This window comes from Leptonychotes weddellii, chromosome 6 (assembly GCF_054177405.1).
Source record: "Leptonychotes weddellii isolate Sample4059 chromosome 6, ASM5417740v2, whole genome shotgun sequence".
In the NCBI taxonomy this organism is placed as follows: domain Eukaryota; kingdom Metazoa; phylum Chordata; class Mammalia; order Carnivora; family Phocidae; genus Leptonychotes; species Leptonychotes weddellii.
The window spans coordinates 81,784,707-81,802,890 of record NC_138374.1 but is presented as its reverse complement, the minus strand read 5'-3'; the positions used below and the strand labels follow the sequence as shown (position 1 = coordinate 81,802,890).

The 18,184-nt window shown below is 37.2% G+C and overlaps 1 protein-coding gene across 1 annotated transcript in view; it reads left to right on the top strand.

Annotated features, from left to right (window-relative positions):
- CATSPERE (catsper channel auxiliary subunit epsilon) overlaps window positions 1–18,184 on the top strand; it is a 150,093-nt gene that overhangs the window by 86,430 nt on the left and 45,479 nt on the right. The window contains exon 9 of the mRNA XM_081824485.1: window positions 12,215–12,689. Within this exon, the coding sequence (XP_081680611.1) occupies window positions 12,215–12,689 (475 nt within the window). The remainder of the gene's footprint in view (window positions 1–12,214; window positions 12,690–18,184) is intronic.

Sequence of the window (18,184 nt, the reverse complement as noted above, 5' to 3'; positions counted from 1 at the left end):
TTTAGGAGAACAAAGGCAGCAATCTCTTCTACCTCAGCCACAGCAACTTCTTCCTAGAAACATCGCCAAAGGCAAGGGAAGCAAGGGCAAAAATGAACTATTGGGACTTCATCAAGATAAACAGCTTTTGCACAGCAAAGGAAACAGTCAACAAAACCAAAAGACAACTGACAGAATGGGAGAAGATATTTGCAAATGACAGATAAAGAGCTAGTATCCAAAATCTATAAAGAACTTATCAAACTCAACACCCAAAGATAATCCAATCAAGAAATGGGCAGAAGACATGAACAGACATTTCTGCAAAGAAGACATCCAAATGGCTAACAGACACATGAAAAAGTGCTCAACATCACTTGGCATCAGGGAAATACAAATCAAAACTTCAATGAGATACCACCTCACACCAGTCAGAATGGCTAAAACTAACAAGTCAGGAAATGACAGATGTTGGCAAGGATGCAGAGAAAGGGGAACCCTCCTACACTGTTGGTGGGAATGCAAGCTGGTGCAGCCACTCTGGAAAACAGTATGGAAGTTCCTCAAAAAGTTGAAAATATAGCTACCCTACGACCCAACAATTGCACTACTGGGTATTTACCCCAAACATACAAATGTAGCGATCCGAAGGGGCACCTGCACCCCAGTTTATAGCAGCAATGTCCACAATAGCCAAACTATGGAAAGAGCATAGATATCCATCAACAAATGAATGGATAAAGAAGATATGGCATATATATATATGTATATATATGCCATACATATATATATACACACACACACATACATATACATATATATATACACACACACACAATGAAATATTATGCATCATCAAAAAAAAATCTTGCCATTTGCAATGACATGGATGGAACTAGAGGGTATTATGCTAAATGAAACAAGTCAATCAGAGAAAGACAATTATCATATGATCTCACTGATATGAGGAATTTGAGAAATAAGACAGAGGATCATAGTGGAATGGAAGGGGAAAATGAAACAAGAGAAAACCAGAGAGGGAGACAAACCATAAGAGACTCTTAATCTCAGGAAACAAACTGAGGGTTGCTAGAGTGGAGGGGGGTGAGAGGGATGGGGTGGCTGGGTGATGGACATTGGGGAGGGTATGTGCTATGGTGAGCGCTGTGAATTGTGTAAGACTGATGAATCACAGACCTATACCCCTGAAACAAATAATACATTATATGTTAATTTAAAAAAAAAGAATCTGTGATCAGAACCCACATGGACTTTGGGGCCCAGATTCCCAGGACATGTGTAGTTCAGAAACCATTAAGGCTAGCACCAAGCAGAAGAAAACACAATAATTTCTGGAGAAATAAACCCTCAAGTCAGGCTTCGAAAATTTCCCACAGATAACATTCTGACAAAATTGAGCTCACAGTAAAAAATGACAAAACACACAAAGAAACAAGATGCCATGGGAGTCAGCGGAAACAATAAAAAGCAGAATCATTCCTGCAAGGACATCAGGTATTGGAGTTGGCAAAATATAAAATATCCTTAATAGATTTAAATAAGTGGAAAACATAGGGAAAAAGGAATCTACCAATGGCAAGACAATTAGTAAAACTAAAAGCAAGAAAGTCATTACTATAAAATTTAGAATAGTGGTTATCCTGGAAAGGAAAAACAATAGTGACTGGGAAAGAGCATGGGTGGCATTTGGGAGTTCTGATGATATTCTGTTTCTAAATCTCTAAGGTCATTACACAGACTTCTGCTTTGTCACAAATCTTCCAGCCATGTATTTTTCTATTCAGTCCATTTTCTGTCCATTTTCTGTATGTGAATTGTATTTCAAAAATTTTATTATGTAAAAATAAATGTTAAAATATTACATTTTATGTAATAAGCTTAGGTAAAACTAATGAAAATTGAAATGTAAAATTCAGTGGACAGCTTAAATTGAAGACTGGATCCAACAAAGATAACTAATGCATTGGAAATTAGATAAGAAGAAATTAAACAAGATAAAAGTCTGAGAGAAAAAGAAATGGAAAACAAGAAAAAAAGAATAAGGGAGAGAAAAGAGAGAATGGAAAAGAGAAGATCCAACATATATCTAATCAGCATTCCAAAATGAAAAACCAGAGAGATGGGAAATAACTGAGAATTTTTCAGACTTAAAGATATCAATCCTCAGTCCAGAAATAGTAATAAATGCCAATTGATATGGTAAAAAATAAAACCCACTTAGAACAAAATAATCAAATTGCATGGTCACAAATTGCATGTTAGTCAAAGACTAATGAGATATTAAAATTATCCAGACAGAAAGGAAAAATTACAAGCAAGGCAATAAAATAATTAAGACCAGTGGAAGCCAGAAGATAGTAAAATACTCAAGAAACTGAAATAAAATTATAGTCAACCTAAAATTATATACATTCAATGAAACAGTCCTCAAGAACAAGAATGCTTAAAACTATTTTAAAGAATCAAAACCAGATATTTTAGAATATAAATAGAATAATTCCATTGAAAACTTATTAAGTGTGCTCAATAGCAAAATGGAGATGATATTATAGAGGAAACAGTCAATAAAACTGAAGCTACATCAATAGAAATTTTCCAATCTAAACAATAGAAAAAATAGTCAAAATTGAACCAAGTCTGGGGCACCTGGAGGGTGCAGTTGGTCAAGCATCCAACTCTGGTTTCAGCTCAGGTCTGATCTCAGGGTCATGAGATTCAGCCCCATGTCAGGCTCTCTGCTCAGCACAGCATCTGCTTGAGACTCTTTCTCCCTCTCCCTCTACCCCCATGCTCTCTCTCTCCCACTCCTTCTCTTTCTCTCTAAAAAATAAATGAATAAATCTTTAAAAAACATTAAACCAAGTCTTAGAGACCTGTAGGATGATACCAAAAGGTCTAGCATTCATGTCACTGAAGTCTCAAGAAGGAGAGGAGAAAGAGTATCATGTAGTAAAAATATTAGAATAATTAATGGTTAGGGCGCCTGGGTGGCTCAGTTGGTTAAGCGACTGCCTTCGGCTCAGGTCATGATCCCAGGGTCCTGGGATCGAGTCCCGCGTCAGGCTCCCTGCTCTGCGGGGAGCCTGCTTCTCCCTCTCCCACTCCCCCTGCTTGTGTTCCCTCTCTCGCTGTGTCTCTCTCTGTCAAATAAATAAATAAAATCTTTAAAAAAAAAAAGAATAATTAATGGTTAGAAACTTCCCATATTTGGAAAAGATATAAACTTATGGGGTCATGAAACTCAGCAAACTCCAAACAAGATGATTGCAAAGAAATTCATAAACTACTGAAAACCAAAGGGGAAAAAAACTGGAAAGCACCCAGAGAAAAATGACACATCATATATAGAGAACAATGATTCAAGTGACGGCAGATTTCTCATCAGTAGCCATAGATGACAAAAGGCAATGAAGTAATATTAAATACTGAAAGAAAAGAAATATTAACCTAGAGTTCTATTTCTAGACAAAAAATGTCTTTCACGAATTAAGGAGAAAAATAAAGATATTTTTAGATGAAAGAAAACTAAGAGAATTTGTTACCAGCAGACCTGTTCTAAAAGAAATAAATGCCAAATGAAGCTTATTAGGTGGAAAGGAAATACAAAATTTAAAAAGTCAGGAATCAATAAAGAACAACAGAAATGGTACTTATATGGGTAAATAGATTATTTTTATACCCTTAAGATCCTTAAGATAATTTGACAGCAAATATGTATAAAAGCAAAACTTAAAACATAAATATTTTCTGGTGGGGCTTTTAATGTATCTTGACATATAGGACAATTACAACATAAATGAGGAAGGATAAAGGAACCTATGGAGTAGTGAGTTTTCTTTATTCCAAAGTATTAATTCTAAGTAGGTTGTGAAAAGTAAGGGCATAAATTGTAACCCCTAGAGCAACATTAAAAAAAGTATATGATCCCAGGGCACCTGGGTGGCTCAATCGTTAAGTGTCTGCCTTCGGCTCAGGTCATGATCCCAGAGTCCTGGGATCGAGTCCCACATTGGGCTCCCTGCTCAGCAGGAAGCCTGCTTCTCCCTCTCCCACTCCCCCTGCTTGTGTTCCCTCTCTCGCTGTGTCTCTGTCAAATAAATAAAATCTTTAAAAAAAAAAAAAAGTATATGATCGGGTGCCTGGGTGGCTCAGTCATTAAGCATCTGCCTTCAGCTCAGGTCAAGTTCCCAGGGTCCTAGGATTGAGCCCCACATTGGGCTCGGTGCTCCACAGGAGGCCTGCTTCTCCTTCTCCCTCTCCCCCTGCTTGTGTTCACTCTCTTGCTGTGTGTCTCTCTGCCAAATAAATAAATAAAACCTTTTTTAAAAAGATTATGATTAATATATAAATTAAAATGGAATACTAAAAATATTTTTTTCAAATAATCCAAGACAGAAGGGGAAACACTGGGACAAAAACAGAGAATACAAATTAATAAAATGGTAGAGCTATATAGAAACATATCAATAATGTCATTAAATTTAAATGGCCAGAGCACTAATTAAAAGGCATCAATTGTCAAATTGGATATATTTTTTTAAGTTTTTGATGTTCCAGTTATTTGGGGGCACCTGGGTGGCTCAGTCGGTTGGGCATCCCAACTCTTGATCTTGGCTTAGGTCTTGATCTCAGGGTCCTGAGTTTCACCCATTTCACCCATTTCTCCACCCACCTCCCCTCTGGTAACCATTAGATTGTTCTCTATAGTTAAGAGTCCATTTCTTGGTTTGCCTCTCTCTCTATTTTCTTTCCCTTTGCTCATTTGTATTGTTCCTTAAATTCCACATATGAATGAAATCATATGGTTTTTGTCTTTCTCTGACTAATTTCACTTAGCATAATACTCTCTAGCTCCTTCCATGTTATTACAAATGGCAAGATTTCATTCTTTTTTATGGCTGAGTAATGTTCCATTTCCATTATTTGTGTGTGTGTGTGTGTGTGCCACAAATTCTTTATCCATTCATCAGTCATAAAACTCAACACCCAAAAAAATGAATAATCCAATTTAAAAATGGGCAGAAGATATGAATAGACATTTTTCCAAAGAAGACAAGCAGATGGCCAACAGACACCTGAAAAGATGCTCAACATCACTCATCACCAGGGAAATACAAATCAAAACTACAATGACATATCATCTCACACCCATCAGAATGGCTAAAATAAACAACACAAGAAACAACAGGTTTGGCAAGGATGTGGAGAAAGGGGAACACTTTTGCACTGTTGGTGGGAATGCAAACTGGTACAGCCCCTCTGGAAAACAGTATGGAGGTTCCTTAAAAAGTTAAAAATAGGGTCACCTGGGTGGCTCAGTTGGTTTAGTGACTGCCTTCGGCTCAAGGTCATGATCCCGGAGTCCTGGGATCAAGTCCCACATCGGGCTCCCTGCTCCACGGGAAGTCTGCTTCTCCCTCTGACCCTACCCTCTCTTGTGCTCTCTCTCTCTCTCTCTCAAATAAATAAATAAAATCTTTAAAAAAAAAAACGTTAAAAATAGACCTTCTCTATGATCCAACAATTTCACTACTGGGTATTTACCCAAAGAATACAAGAACACTAATTCAAAGGGATACATGTACCCCAATGTTTATAGTAGCATTGTTGACAATAGCCAAATTATGGAAACAGCCCAAGTGTCCATCGACTGATGAATAGATAAATTGGATTTTTTTAAAAAGACCAAACTGTATACATTCTATGAGAAATTCATTTTAAATAAAATGATGCAGGTGAATTAAAAGTAAAATATTGGAAAAGGCTATATCATGAAAACACTAGTTAAAAGAAAGACAGGGCACCTGGGTTGCTCAGTTGGTTAAGTGCCTGCCTTCAGCTCAGGTCATGATCCCCGGGGTCCTGGGATCAAGTCCCACATCAGGCTCTCTATTCAGCAGGGAGTCTGCTTCTCCCTCTCCCTCTGCCCCCCCACCCCACCATCGTCTTCTGTCCCTCTCTCAAATAAATAAATAAAATCTTAAAAAAAAAGAAAGATAGAATGGGTTTATTAATATCAAATAAGCTAGGAAAATACTCAGGGATAAAGAAGGACATTATATAATGATAAAAGGATCAATTCATCAAGAAGACATAACAACCCTAAATGTGATACACTTAACAACAAATCTTCAAAATACAAGAAACAAAATTAATTGAATGGAAAAAAGAAATTGATAAATCAACAAATTGTTTGGAAGATTTCCACACTCCTTCTTCAGGAATAGATAAGACAAACACAAAATTCCAAAGATGTACAAAGAAACAGCAGCAGGGGTCAGAAAATTATCGCTCATCAGTCAAATCCACTCTGCCACCTTTTTTTGTAAATGGTTTTATTGGAACTCAGCCATGCTCATTTGTTTATGTATTCTCTCTGCCTGCTTTTGCACTACAACAGCACTGATGAAAATTTCCAACAGAGACTATGTGGCCCCAAACCTAAAATATTTACTATATGGCCCTTTCCATAAAAAGTTTGGTGACCCAAGAGTAATACTATTTGTTAATCTAATAGTACATTTGTAGAATATACTACACCTATCAACAGCAGGAAGCACATTCTTTTCAATTAGACATGGAATATTAACCAAGATAGACTATATTTTGGAACATAAAATGAACTTTAACATATTTAAAAGAATAAAAGCCAAAGTATGTTCTCTGATCTTAACAGAATTAAACTAGAAATAAATTTTTTTTAAAATATATCTAGAAAACGCTCAGGTATTTGAAAATTTACAAATACATATCTAAATAACCCTTTGGACAAAGACATTTTCAAGGGAATTAGAAATAATATTTAACTGACTGAAAATTAAAATACAACATATTAAAACCATATCAAAACTGATCAAATTAAAAGAGGAAATGAACAAATCCATAATTACAGTTGAAAATAGAATAGCAGAAAATAGGCAAGGGTATAGAAGTACTGAGCAGCTGACTGAATCTAATTAAAATGTATAGAACATTTTACCCAACAACAGCAGAATACATATTCTTGGCAAGTGTTCATGAAACATTTATCAAGATAGACCATATACGGAGTCATTAAACAAACCTCAACAAATTTGAAAGAATTTAAATCATCTAAAGAATGTTCTCTAACCACAATGGAATTAATCAATAACAGAAATATATCTGGAAATACCCCAATTCTTGGAAATTAAACAGTACACCTCTAAATGATTTTTGTTAAATAGGACATTTTAAGGGAATTTAGAAAGTCTTTTAACTGAATGAAAATAAGAGTATAAGGTATCAAATTTTATGGAATGCTGCTAAAGCAGTTCTTAGAGGGAAATTTATAGCATTAAATTTTTATATTAGAAACTTCCACTTCTGGTCAAGATGAAGTTAAAAAGTAGGGACTATATATTTACCTTCCTGCATAATACACAAAAACAAAAAGACTGAACAGAATGCATGAAACGATGCCTCTCAAGACATTGTAAATCAAGATGAGCCCTGCAATTGTCCTAGATTAACCTCCTGAGAAAGTTCCCAGATTATGGCATAAGGACATGGGAAACTCAAGCAGAGTTTAGCAGATTCCCTGAGTTCAGGAAGTGGAGCTGACAGGAGAGAACAGGTGGTTGGAGTTTGCAAAGCAGAATATCAGAAATGAAAGAGCTGCACACAGAATTCCAGAGATGTGCAAAGGGTTCCCCTCATGTATTCAGCAGAGTACTAATAAGTGTATGTATGTGGGGAAACTGTCCAATCTGGGGAAAGGGATGACTGAATGGGCAAGGGAATAGAATTGATAATTTACATAGGGATGGGAATAGTACCTCTTCTAACCAACCAAATTGAAAATGCTCATAGTGATTCATGGGGCATTGGGTAGAGTGCTCTAAAAGTCTTGCCTCAGTACTAAGGAATAAATATCACCAGACTGTCTAACAAATCTTAAAAACAAGACCCAGAAGGATCCAAATGTTTCCCAGTAACTTAATTAAATCTCAGAACAAAATTCAAGAGTACTTATAAAAACTATTCAGCACTCAACTCACAATTTCTGTCACCTGATCAAATATATCATGCATTGGGAGAAAGCAAAGGGGAAAAAAGAGGGGGGGAGGCAAACCAAGAAACAGACACTTAATCACAGAGAACACACTGATGGTTACCCGAGGGCAGGTGGTGGGGCGATAGGTGAAATAGGTGATGGGGATTAAGGAGTGCACTTGTCATGAAGAGCACCAGGTGATATATGGAAGTGTTGAAGAGCTATATCGTACACCTGAAGCTAATATTACACTGTATGTTAACTAACTGGAATTTAAATTAAAACTTTAAAAAAATCATACCACACACACACAACAAAGACTACAAAACATTACTGAGTGAAATAAAAGACTTAAATGGAGAGATTGGTTCATGGGTGAGAAGATTCTCTACAGTTAAGATGTCTATACTTGAGAAATTCAGCACACATCATAACAATCCCAGTGGGCAGCCATTATTCATGTCATTGTTCTCATATATACAATAGAAATTGAGAAGCTGATTCTAAAAGTCATATGGAAATTCAAGATAGAACAAAAAAATTACAGATACCTAAAAATAAATGCCACTAAAAGTGTATAAGATCTTGGTTGAGATAAAAATAAAATATTATCAAAAATATTAATAAAGATGTGAATACATAGCTAGCTATATCATGTTCATGGATTAGAATACAGAATATTAAAAGCTTTTCAGTTCTTCTCAGATTTATCTATAGATTTGATGCAATTCTAATCAAAATTGCAATGTTACTTTGTGGAGCTCAATATACTGATTCTAAAATATATATGAAAGAGTAAAGAGCTGAGGGTTGGAAGGGGATGGAGTAGCAAAGTATTCTATCATGTATCAAACTTTATTATAAAGCTATAGTAATTAAGACATAAAATATTTAAAGGAGCTTTTTTCATTTAGTTCCATATCTCACCAACTTTTGGTGTGTTCAATCTTACTATCTGAACTCTTTTAGAGGGTATGCACTAGCTTTCTTATGTTTCATGCTTATATGGTGTATGGTTGTATTTGATCCTTTTACTATCAACCTATCTGTGGCTTTATATTTCTTATAAACTGCAGTCTTGCTTCTTCTCCACTGTGACAACATGTGCCTTAAAGTTCTAGTATTCAGTCCACTTAGATTTAACGTAACTATTGCTATAGTTGGAGTTAGGGCCATCTTGGTATTTGTTTTCTATCAACCGCACTTGTTCTTTTGTTTCTCTTTTCTTGTCTTCTGAGTGAATCATGTATTTTTCAGTATCTCTGTGTTTTCTACTGTGTTGATTCTTTTTTATTCAAAACTGTTTTTTAGTGGTTGCACTTGGCTATACAATAATCATCTTTAATTTATCAGAGTAATTCCAAATATATACTTCACAACAGTGTTAAGAAACTTATAACTATATGATTTCATTCATACCCCACCCACCCTTTGTACTCTTATCTCATATCTTACTCCTAAATATGCTATAAATCTCAATGCATTGTTAATATTTTTGCTTTAAAAAGTCAGTTGTCATATGCGGCACCTGGGTGGTGCAGTCAATTAAATGTTAGAATCTTGGTTTTGGTTCATAATGTCAGGGCCATGAGATCAAGCCCCAAGTCGGGCTCCCCACTCAACCTGGAGTCTGCTTGAGATTCTCTCTCCCTCTTCCCCTACCCCTCCTGCTTGTGCTCTCTCTCTCTCTCTCAAATAAATAAATAAATCTTTAAAAATGTCAATTGTCATAAAGATATATAGGTATATAAATATCAACTGATAATAAAATTTTATCAGTTGATATTTATACATATATATCTATATAGATATATATGTATATATATCTATATAGATATATATGTATATATATACATATATATATATCCTCCTGGGTATGCTTTATTTCTGTTTGCATATGCAGAGTTCTTCCTGAACTCATTTCCATTCAGCCTGAAGAATGTCTTTGAATTTTCTTGTATAATAAGTTTTCTCAGCATTTGTCTGTATAAAAGTGTCTTTATTTTTTCCCTTCATTTTTGAAGGATATTTTTCACTGAATACAGAATTATAGGATGACAGCTGGTTTTTGTTGTTTTTAAAGTAATTTATAAAAACATCATTCCATTATCTTATGGCCTCTTACCATTTTGGGTAAGAAGTCAGCTATTATTCATGCTGTTGTTCTCATATATACAATGTATCTTTTTATCTGTAGCTGCTTTCAGAATTTGCTCTTTCTCTTTGGTTTTCAGCACTTTTATTATGTGATTAGGTGTGATTTCCTTGTATGTATCCTGTTTGTGGTTCAAGGGAGCTTCTTGGATTTCTGGGATAATGTCATTCATTAATTTAGGGGTGTTCTTGGACATTGTCTCTTCAAATATTTCTTCTGCACCATTCTGTTTTTCCTTTCCTTCTAGGAGTTTAAAAACACATATATGATACTGTTTAATATTGTCCCACAGATCTCAATCTATTTATTCTTTTTTTACCCTACTTCTTTCTTTGTATTTCAGTTTGTGTATTAAACCGTCTTCAAGTTATCTACTTGGCTTTTCCCACTTTACTCTTGAATCCATCGAATAATTTTTTTATTCCTGATATCATATTTTTTATATCTAGCAATTTCACTTCTTTTTTTATCATTTACATATCTCAGCTGAAATTCCCCATGTCTGCCCTCATGTTGCCCATCTTTTCCACTAGGTCCTTCAGCATTTTTATGAGTTTTTTTCTCTTTAGCCATGCTTGGGTTCTTAGCACTGACAAGATTCCAGAGATCTCTTCATACTTTACAACGGGCCACCACCTTTCAAAACCCAGGAGAGCTGTCTCTGCTCTACAGTCTAGCCCGCCAACTTTTTGATCACTGAGGGATTCCTTCCTCTCTCATCTTGCTGCAGGTTTTCATGCTTTGGGAGATCTCTCTATCTATCTCTCTTGCTTCCCTGTCCCACGTCTGTAAAGGCCAACCATGTGTCGGAGGGAGAGTTTCCCTCAGCCAGCTTACCCACTCCCAGCCTATGGTAGCTGAGAATCCAGAATGCAGATGGATTTCTCTCAACTTTGCTGCCTTGATGCCTGCCCCCTCCTTGTCTTCAGAGGATTACTGCTTTATATTTGGGAGAGGCCTGAATGCCTCAGGGGGATCTATCAGCACCCCTGCCTTGTCCCAAAACCTTTTGGCTTCACTTCACTAAGTGAAGATCTATGGGAAAGTTTGTGGTGGGTAAAAACTCATTCCTTGGAATTCCCATCTGTAATATTTATGATGGATTCCCATCCCTCTGCCAAGAATAAAAATAATTATGGGTCTTTTCTATGAAGGGCTCATCATTTTGTTACTAATATATTTCAAGGATCATCTCACACTCATTTAAAGCAACATAAGCTCTAGACTTTAAATTGAATCTTCATTTGATAAAATGGCTTTTTACTGAAATGACTCTTTACCAAATAGTCTGTTTCTTTGGTTACCAGTTTGATATGTCTACATCCTGTTTGAGTATATCCATTACTAAATATGTGTACATTACATAAACTTAGGGAGGAAAGATGTGCCCAAGAGACTCCTTTTGGTCATCATGAACATAGAAGTTACATGTTAGGTAAAAATCTCTAAGAATTAGAAACAGTTGGGAAGGAGAGATAGGGAAGAAGGGGGACCTTGGAACTCTAAATGAAATTAGGCCCACTGAATTTCAGACATAGCAGTCTCTCAGTGGCCTTCCTCTCTAACAGCCTGTGTTCATAAAAGGGTGGTATTGATTTGTCTAAGGTTTTCAGTTCTGTCTTCTCTTTATCTCATATCCAAGGAAACTATAATTCCAAAAATAACAATGTTTAAAGTGTCTTTATATCTTGATAGTAATGAACATGGAAGGGGCTTGTGGCCAGAGTGGATAAATACATAAGAAAAGAGAAGGCTGATATTCTCTGAGGGTCAATTTAAAAGGGAATTAAGATGAATTATTTCTACAGATAGAAACAATATATCAAAGAATAAAATTACTGAAATAATTTATATTTATGAATACATATATTTCTATGTAATATATTTCAATGTCTGGAGTATTATTCAGAAATACACTAAAAGTTAGTAGTTAAAGTTAAAATGTAGTAGTTACTACATTTTAAATATAGCAAATTAGAAGACCAGAATTGTTAGGAATGTCCCTAAAACCAAAGATCTTCTAATTATTTTCTATTTTGTTATAGGCTAAAAGAAGAAGTAGCATGGCAATCTGGACAGAAAATGAAGTTTATCTCGGATATACTTTTCTTAAATTTGTCAAAATAATAACTACTGAAAAACTGAAAAATCTTCTAAATATATCATCAGCTGCTACACTGACTATACACAATGTCGAGTATCCAGGACACCCTTTGGAACTTGCCTTATTATTAAATTACTGCACTGCATGTAACATCAACAAAACAATTTATGTGGTAATATACAATGAAGATACAGAACAGTGGGTGTACCAAGACTTTGCATTAGATGTCTCTACTGACAGTTTTTTAACCCCACATTTTATATATGCAGCACTGCCAGATTTAATACTGCGGGACAAACATCGGATCTACTATTGTTATCACAATTTCACCGAGACTGGAGTTTTACAAACACCTACAGAATTTGGAAATCTATCAAGATTATCACATAACAGCATTATTCATGATATTTTCATAGGTGAGACATTCTCATTCTGCAAAAATTATTCTAATTTTTATAGTAGACATCTTCCTTATGAAGATGTAACAATTATAAATACACTCATATATGATACTTTTGGTAAGTAAAAGTGCACTTTTTACCACCTAAAAATGGATATCTTTTTAAGTTCTACTAAGGTTATCTCACATAGCGAAATGGCAAACTCAAAATAGATTCATTTTGGTCATTCAGCAGATACTAACTAAACAACCTACGCATGCATTTTCAGCATAGGAGGTGATATGGTGTTGTCTTCATTTCCTAGGGCTCCCTAGGGCTACCACAAACTGGGTAGCTTAAAACAATAGAAATTTATTGTCTCAGTTTTAGAGAGGAGAAGTCCCCATTCAAGGTGTCAGTAATGCCATGTTCCTTCCGAAACCCAAAGGGGGGCTCTCTCATTGCTTCTTCCTAGCTTCTGGTGGCTTGCTGGCAAACCTTGCCATTCCTTGGCTTGCAGCTGCATCATTCCAACCTCTGCCTTCATCACGACATAGCATTCTCCCTGTGTCCTCACATGCTATCTTGTTGCAAGGACACAGGGCCCAACCTACTCCAGTGGGACCTCATCTTAACTAATTACCTCTGTAATGATCCTATTTCCAAATAAGGTCACATTCTGAAGTAATACTGGGAATTCGAATGTCAACATCGTTCCCGAAGGGACAAAATTCAACCTATAGCAGGTGTTGTAGAGTTGAATGGACCCGTATTCCTATCCATGAGCAAGTCATTGAACGTTTGCAAGTCTCATTTTCTAATCCAGAATATAGGGTGGTTGTGTTGATTGGATAAGGGATTGTAAGTAAAATGTTTAGAATAAAACTGGACATGTGGTAACAATAATTATTCTGAATCTTATTATTCCCAAGGTAGTATACTAAATAAACATTATAGGCAATGCAAAGAAATAGGAAGTTCAATCCTCAAAAAGTGTGTTTAGGAGATAGCCCTAACCATGGAATTTAAAGGAAATGTCTCTGTAATTCTTTCTTTCTTTTAAAAGACTTTATTTATTTGTTATTAATTAGAGAGAGTGTGAGCAGGGGGAGGAGCAGAGGGAGAGTGACAAGCAGACTCCACACTGAGCCCAGAGCCCGACTCGGGGCTCAATCCCACAACTCTGAGATCATGACCTGAGCTGAAATCAGATGAGTCAGATGAGCTGAGTCAGATGCTTATCCAACTGAGCCACCCAGGCACCCCTTGTCTTTCTTAACGCCTATCACCTGGCAACTTTCAACCAGTTGATTTTTATGCTCCCCTTTACAACAAAACTCTAAAAAATATTGCCTAGTTTCACTTCTTCATCTTTCCTCACTTTATCTTGAAGCCACTCTAATCAAATACTCCATGGGAAGTGCTCTTGTCAAGGTTCTTAACAACCTCCACTTTGCTAACCCAGTGACCAATTTTCAGCCATCCTCCATGAGCTGGCATTCAGCAGGGCCTGATTCCTTTTTTTTTTCCCAAAGATTTTATTTATTTGACAGAGAGGGAGAGAGCACAAGCAGGGGGAGCAGCAGGCAGAGAAAGAGGGAGAAACAGGTTCCCCACTGAGCAGGGAGCCTGATGTGGGGCTCAATCCCAGGACCCTGGGATCATGACCTGAGCCAAAGGCAGACACTTAACTGACTGAGCCACCCAGGTGCCCCTAGCAGGGCCTGATTCTTGAAATAACTTTTTGTCACCTGACTTCTGAGGTGTCACTTTTTTGCCCTTCCTGCTACTTCACTAGCTACTCCTCCTCAGCCTCTTTTCCTGATCCCTCATCTTCCTGATTCCCAAATGGAGAAGCACCTCAGGGTCTAGTTTTCAGACATCTTCTGGAGCTCTGTTTCCATGCGCTGTGCCCTCCGGCCATAACTCCTAGCCTGACTCCAAGCTCCTATTCCCAACTGCCTCTGGGATACCTTCACTTGGATGACGAGTAGGCATCTCAGATTTAACATCCAAGAATGAATCCCTGAGTCTCACTCCTATCTCAACCTGCTCCTGCCTAGTCCTTTCCTATCAAGTAAATACCACCTCCTCCAGTCTTTCCAGCTACAAAAACCTTGACCTCATCCTCGAGTCCTTCCCTTTCACATCCCACAACTAATCCCTGGGCAGCTCCCCTTGGCTTTATCTAAAAAGTCTACCTAAAAGCCAACCCCCTTCCACCAGTCCCACTCCATTCCAAGCCAGTGTCCTCTCCAGCCTATACATGCAAGAACCTTTTACATGCTCTCCCTGCCTCCACCCTTCCAACCCAAGCCCCACCATTAGAGTCCACCTAGCAGCTAACGTAAGCCTTTGAAAACATGCAAAATCACATTATTCCTCAGCTTAAAACCCTCATTCGGCTTTCTATATCACTTTGGATTTGGATAAAATCCAACACCCTTACTATGGCCTGAAAAGCAGTATGTGGTGTGACTCCAGACTCTGATGTCCTCTCCTGTCACTTAACCCTCTGTTCGCTGTTACCTCGTTGCAAACTAGGCTCTTTGCTGTTCCTTGGATAGCTACTGTTTCATATGCCAGATAATTCTTCACTTTGATGTCTGCATGACTCTTACATTTAATTCAGGTTTGAGTCCGAATGCCACCTGATCGGGGAGCTCTTCCCTGACCCTGCCCTAGCTCCCGTGCTCTGGCCCTTATACTTCATTTTGTTCACAGAGCTTCTCATTACCTAACAAACTACATGTGTGCTTATTCTAAATTAACTGAATCTTCCATGAAAAAACAAGCTCTGTGTGACTTTGTTATATTTGCTGCTTTGCCCACAGTGTCTAAAATAATATATAATAGGTCCTTTTTTGAATAAATGGATGAACAAATATTCATTGAACATGCACTATTGGTGAAGCGCTCTGCTGGGAGGTGGAGATAGCGTAGAAATTGGCCACAATTCTCACCCTTTCTTCTTCTTTTTTTTTTTTAAGATTGATTGATTGATTTGAGACAGAGAGTGTATTTGTATGAGGGCAGGGGGAAGGGCAGAAAGAATCTTAAGCAGACTCTATACTGAGCACAGAGCCCCACACAGGGCTCACAACCCTGAGATCACAACCCGAGCCAAAACCAAGATTCAGATGCTTAACCAACTGAGCCACCCAGAAGCCCCAGAATTCCCACCCTTTCAGAGTTTACAAAATTGCAGAGGGTAAAGACAAACACACAATAAAGCAACATGGCTAATGCTATGACAGAGCCAACCTCAGGTGCTAGAGAGGCACACAGATCGAGTACCTTACCCATTCTAGGGGAGAGGAAGGTACAGAAGGCTTCCTTGAAGAAGTGCTGTCTAAGCTGAGTCCTGCTGAATGGGTAGAGGTTAGTTAGGCAGTGAAGACAACAGTGGGGATGGGGTGCCCAACAACCCAGACACAGAGACAACAGGGTACAATCCAGGCCTTGAAAGATAATCCACTGCTGAAACAGAGTTCTCCAGAGAGAAGAAGGAGAAATCTCTCCTGGAGAAATCAAGTTCAGGTTATGAGAGTCCTCATAAGTCATGTGAAGAAATCAGACCTTCTTCTAAGGCCCATATAGGGTTTTAAAGAGTTTTGAGCAAAAGAGAAGCAGAATCATATTTGTGTTTTTAAAAGGCCACTGACCACAGTGATAAGGAGATAAAGTTAGAATAATCAACAGGGGATAAATTTTAGAGGGACCTAAAAGGCTGAATGTTTTACCAAGAGCCATTTGGAAATGCTGAGATAAAAAGTCTAAACTGTCCATAAGCATATGAAAGATGAATTTAAAAGACTTCAGCCTGCAGCATTTCCATTTCTCAAATAACCCACTATTTAAAAGTTGCCGTGAGGGTGCCTGGCTGGCTCAGTTGATGGAGCATGAGACTCTTGATCTTGGGGCCATGAATTCAAGCCCCACACTGGGTGTAGATGGGTGTCTTTAGTCAATTTTAGAAGTTTGTGTTTCCTTAGGAAATCACTCATTTTATCTGGATTTTCTAATAAACCTTATTGGCAAAGGTTTCCCATTTTAATTTTTAGACTGCTTATCATCTGTAATAGTATTCCCTTTCTCATTTATGATGTTGTCTGTACCCCACCCCTTATTACTTTGACTTGCAAAATATTGTTTCTTATTCTTATGGTTTTTTGGTTTTGTTTTCTTTTCCTTTGAAAGGAACTCTTGGCTTGTTTATCAAATCTTCTTTCTATATAATTCCTTAATTTCTGCTTTTGTCATTCTTGATTCTTCACTTGTGCTTTCTTTTTATAACTTTGGTATCTGTTGCCTGCTTCTTATGGTAAATGATTAGTTCATTTATTTTCAGTCTTGTTTTCTAAGCACTTAAAACTACAAATAAACATAGGGCTATACATTTTTCTCACTGTGGCTTTAGCTGCATCCACAAACCTTTATATATAGTGTTTTTAATCTCATTTGCAAATAATTCCTAATTTTCATCTTAACTTCACATTTAATCCAAAGTTTATTTTGTAATGTTTTAATGAGCGGGGTGCCTGGGTGGCTCTGTTGGTTAAGCATCCAACTCTTGATTTCAGCTCAGGTAATGATACCAGGCCTGGGATCCAGCCCCACATCAGGCTCTCTGCTCAATGGGAGTCTGCTTGTCTCCCTCTCTCTGTGCCCTTCACCTCCTTGTGCTCTCTCTCTGTGCTGCCCAAAGTGCCTCAACATCCCGAGTCACCGACATGTTAGTGCTGGTGTTTGATGCCCCATGTGTGTTGCCTCAGCAGGAAGGGCATCTTGCCCTTGCAGTTATACTAAAACACTCCGAAAAATATTCCGAGCTGCATATTAACCTTACCGATCAACATAACAATTTCACCAGCATTATCATATGGTTGAATTCCTACTGACAACATTATCACTACATGAGAACTTAAGGTTATAAGGACATGTATGTGGACAGTGATGTCTCATTAAAGTATTCTGATTCTAACAACAATTGACATTGCTGATTTAGGAGTTTTACAGTAATTTGTGAAAATGCCACTTATTTATTCAAATTTCAAATGTAAGATGCATAAGCACAATACACTCTGAACCTTCCTCACTCTATGAATTGAACTTCCTCCTTTTAGTCAGTCCCCTTAAAGTGTTGTTGTTGTTTTTGTTGTTGTTTTAAATTAGGGAAAGTATATCCCTAGAACTTATCCACGGAGAATGTCATGTCTGGAAAAAAGCTATGAAATCAACTAGTCCAACTGTTCATTTTACAGTTACAGTTACTTCCAAAGAATTTGAGACTTATTGTCTGTAAACCTCTGTGACTTAGACATAATACTCTGTTAAGGGAAGGAAGTTGGTTATTATTTATAGAGTGAACCTGAAGACATAACAACACACACACACACACACACACACACACCCATTTCTTTATCCCAATTGTATTGCTCTACTATAACTACCATAACAAGATGTCATGGGCTGCATGGCTTAAACAAAAGAAATGTATGTTCTCACAGTTCCGCAGCCTAGAAGTCCAA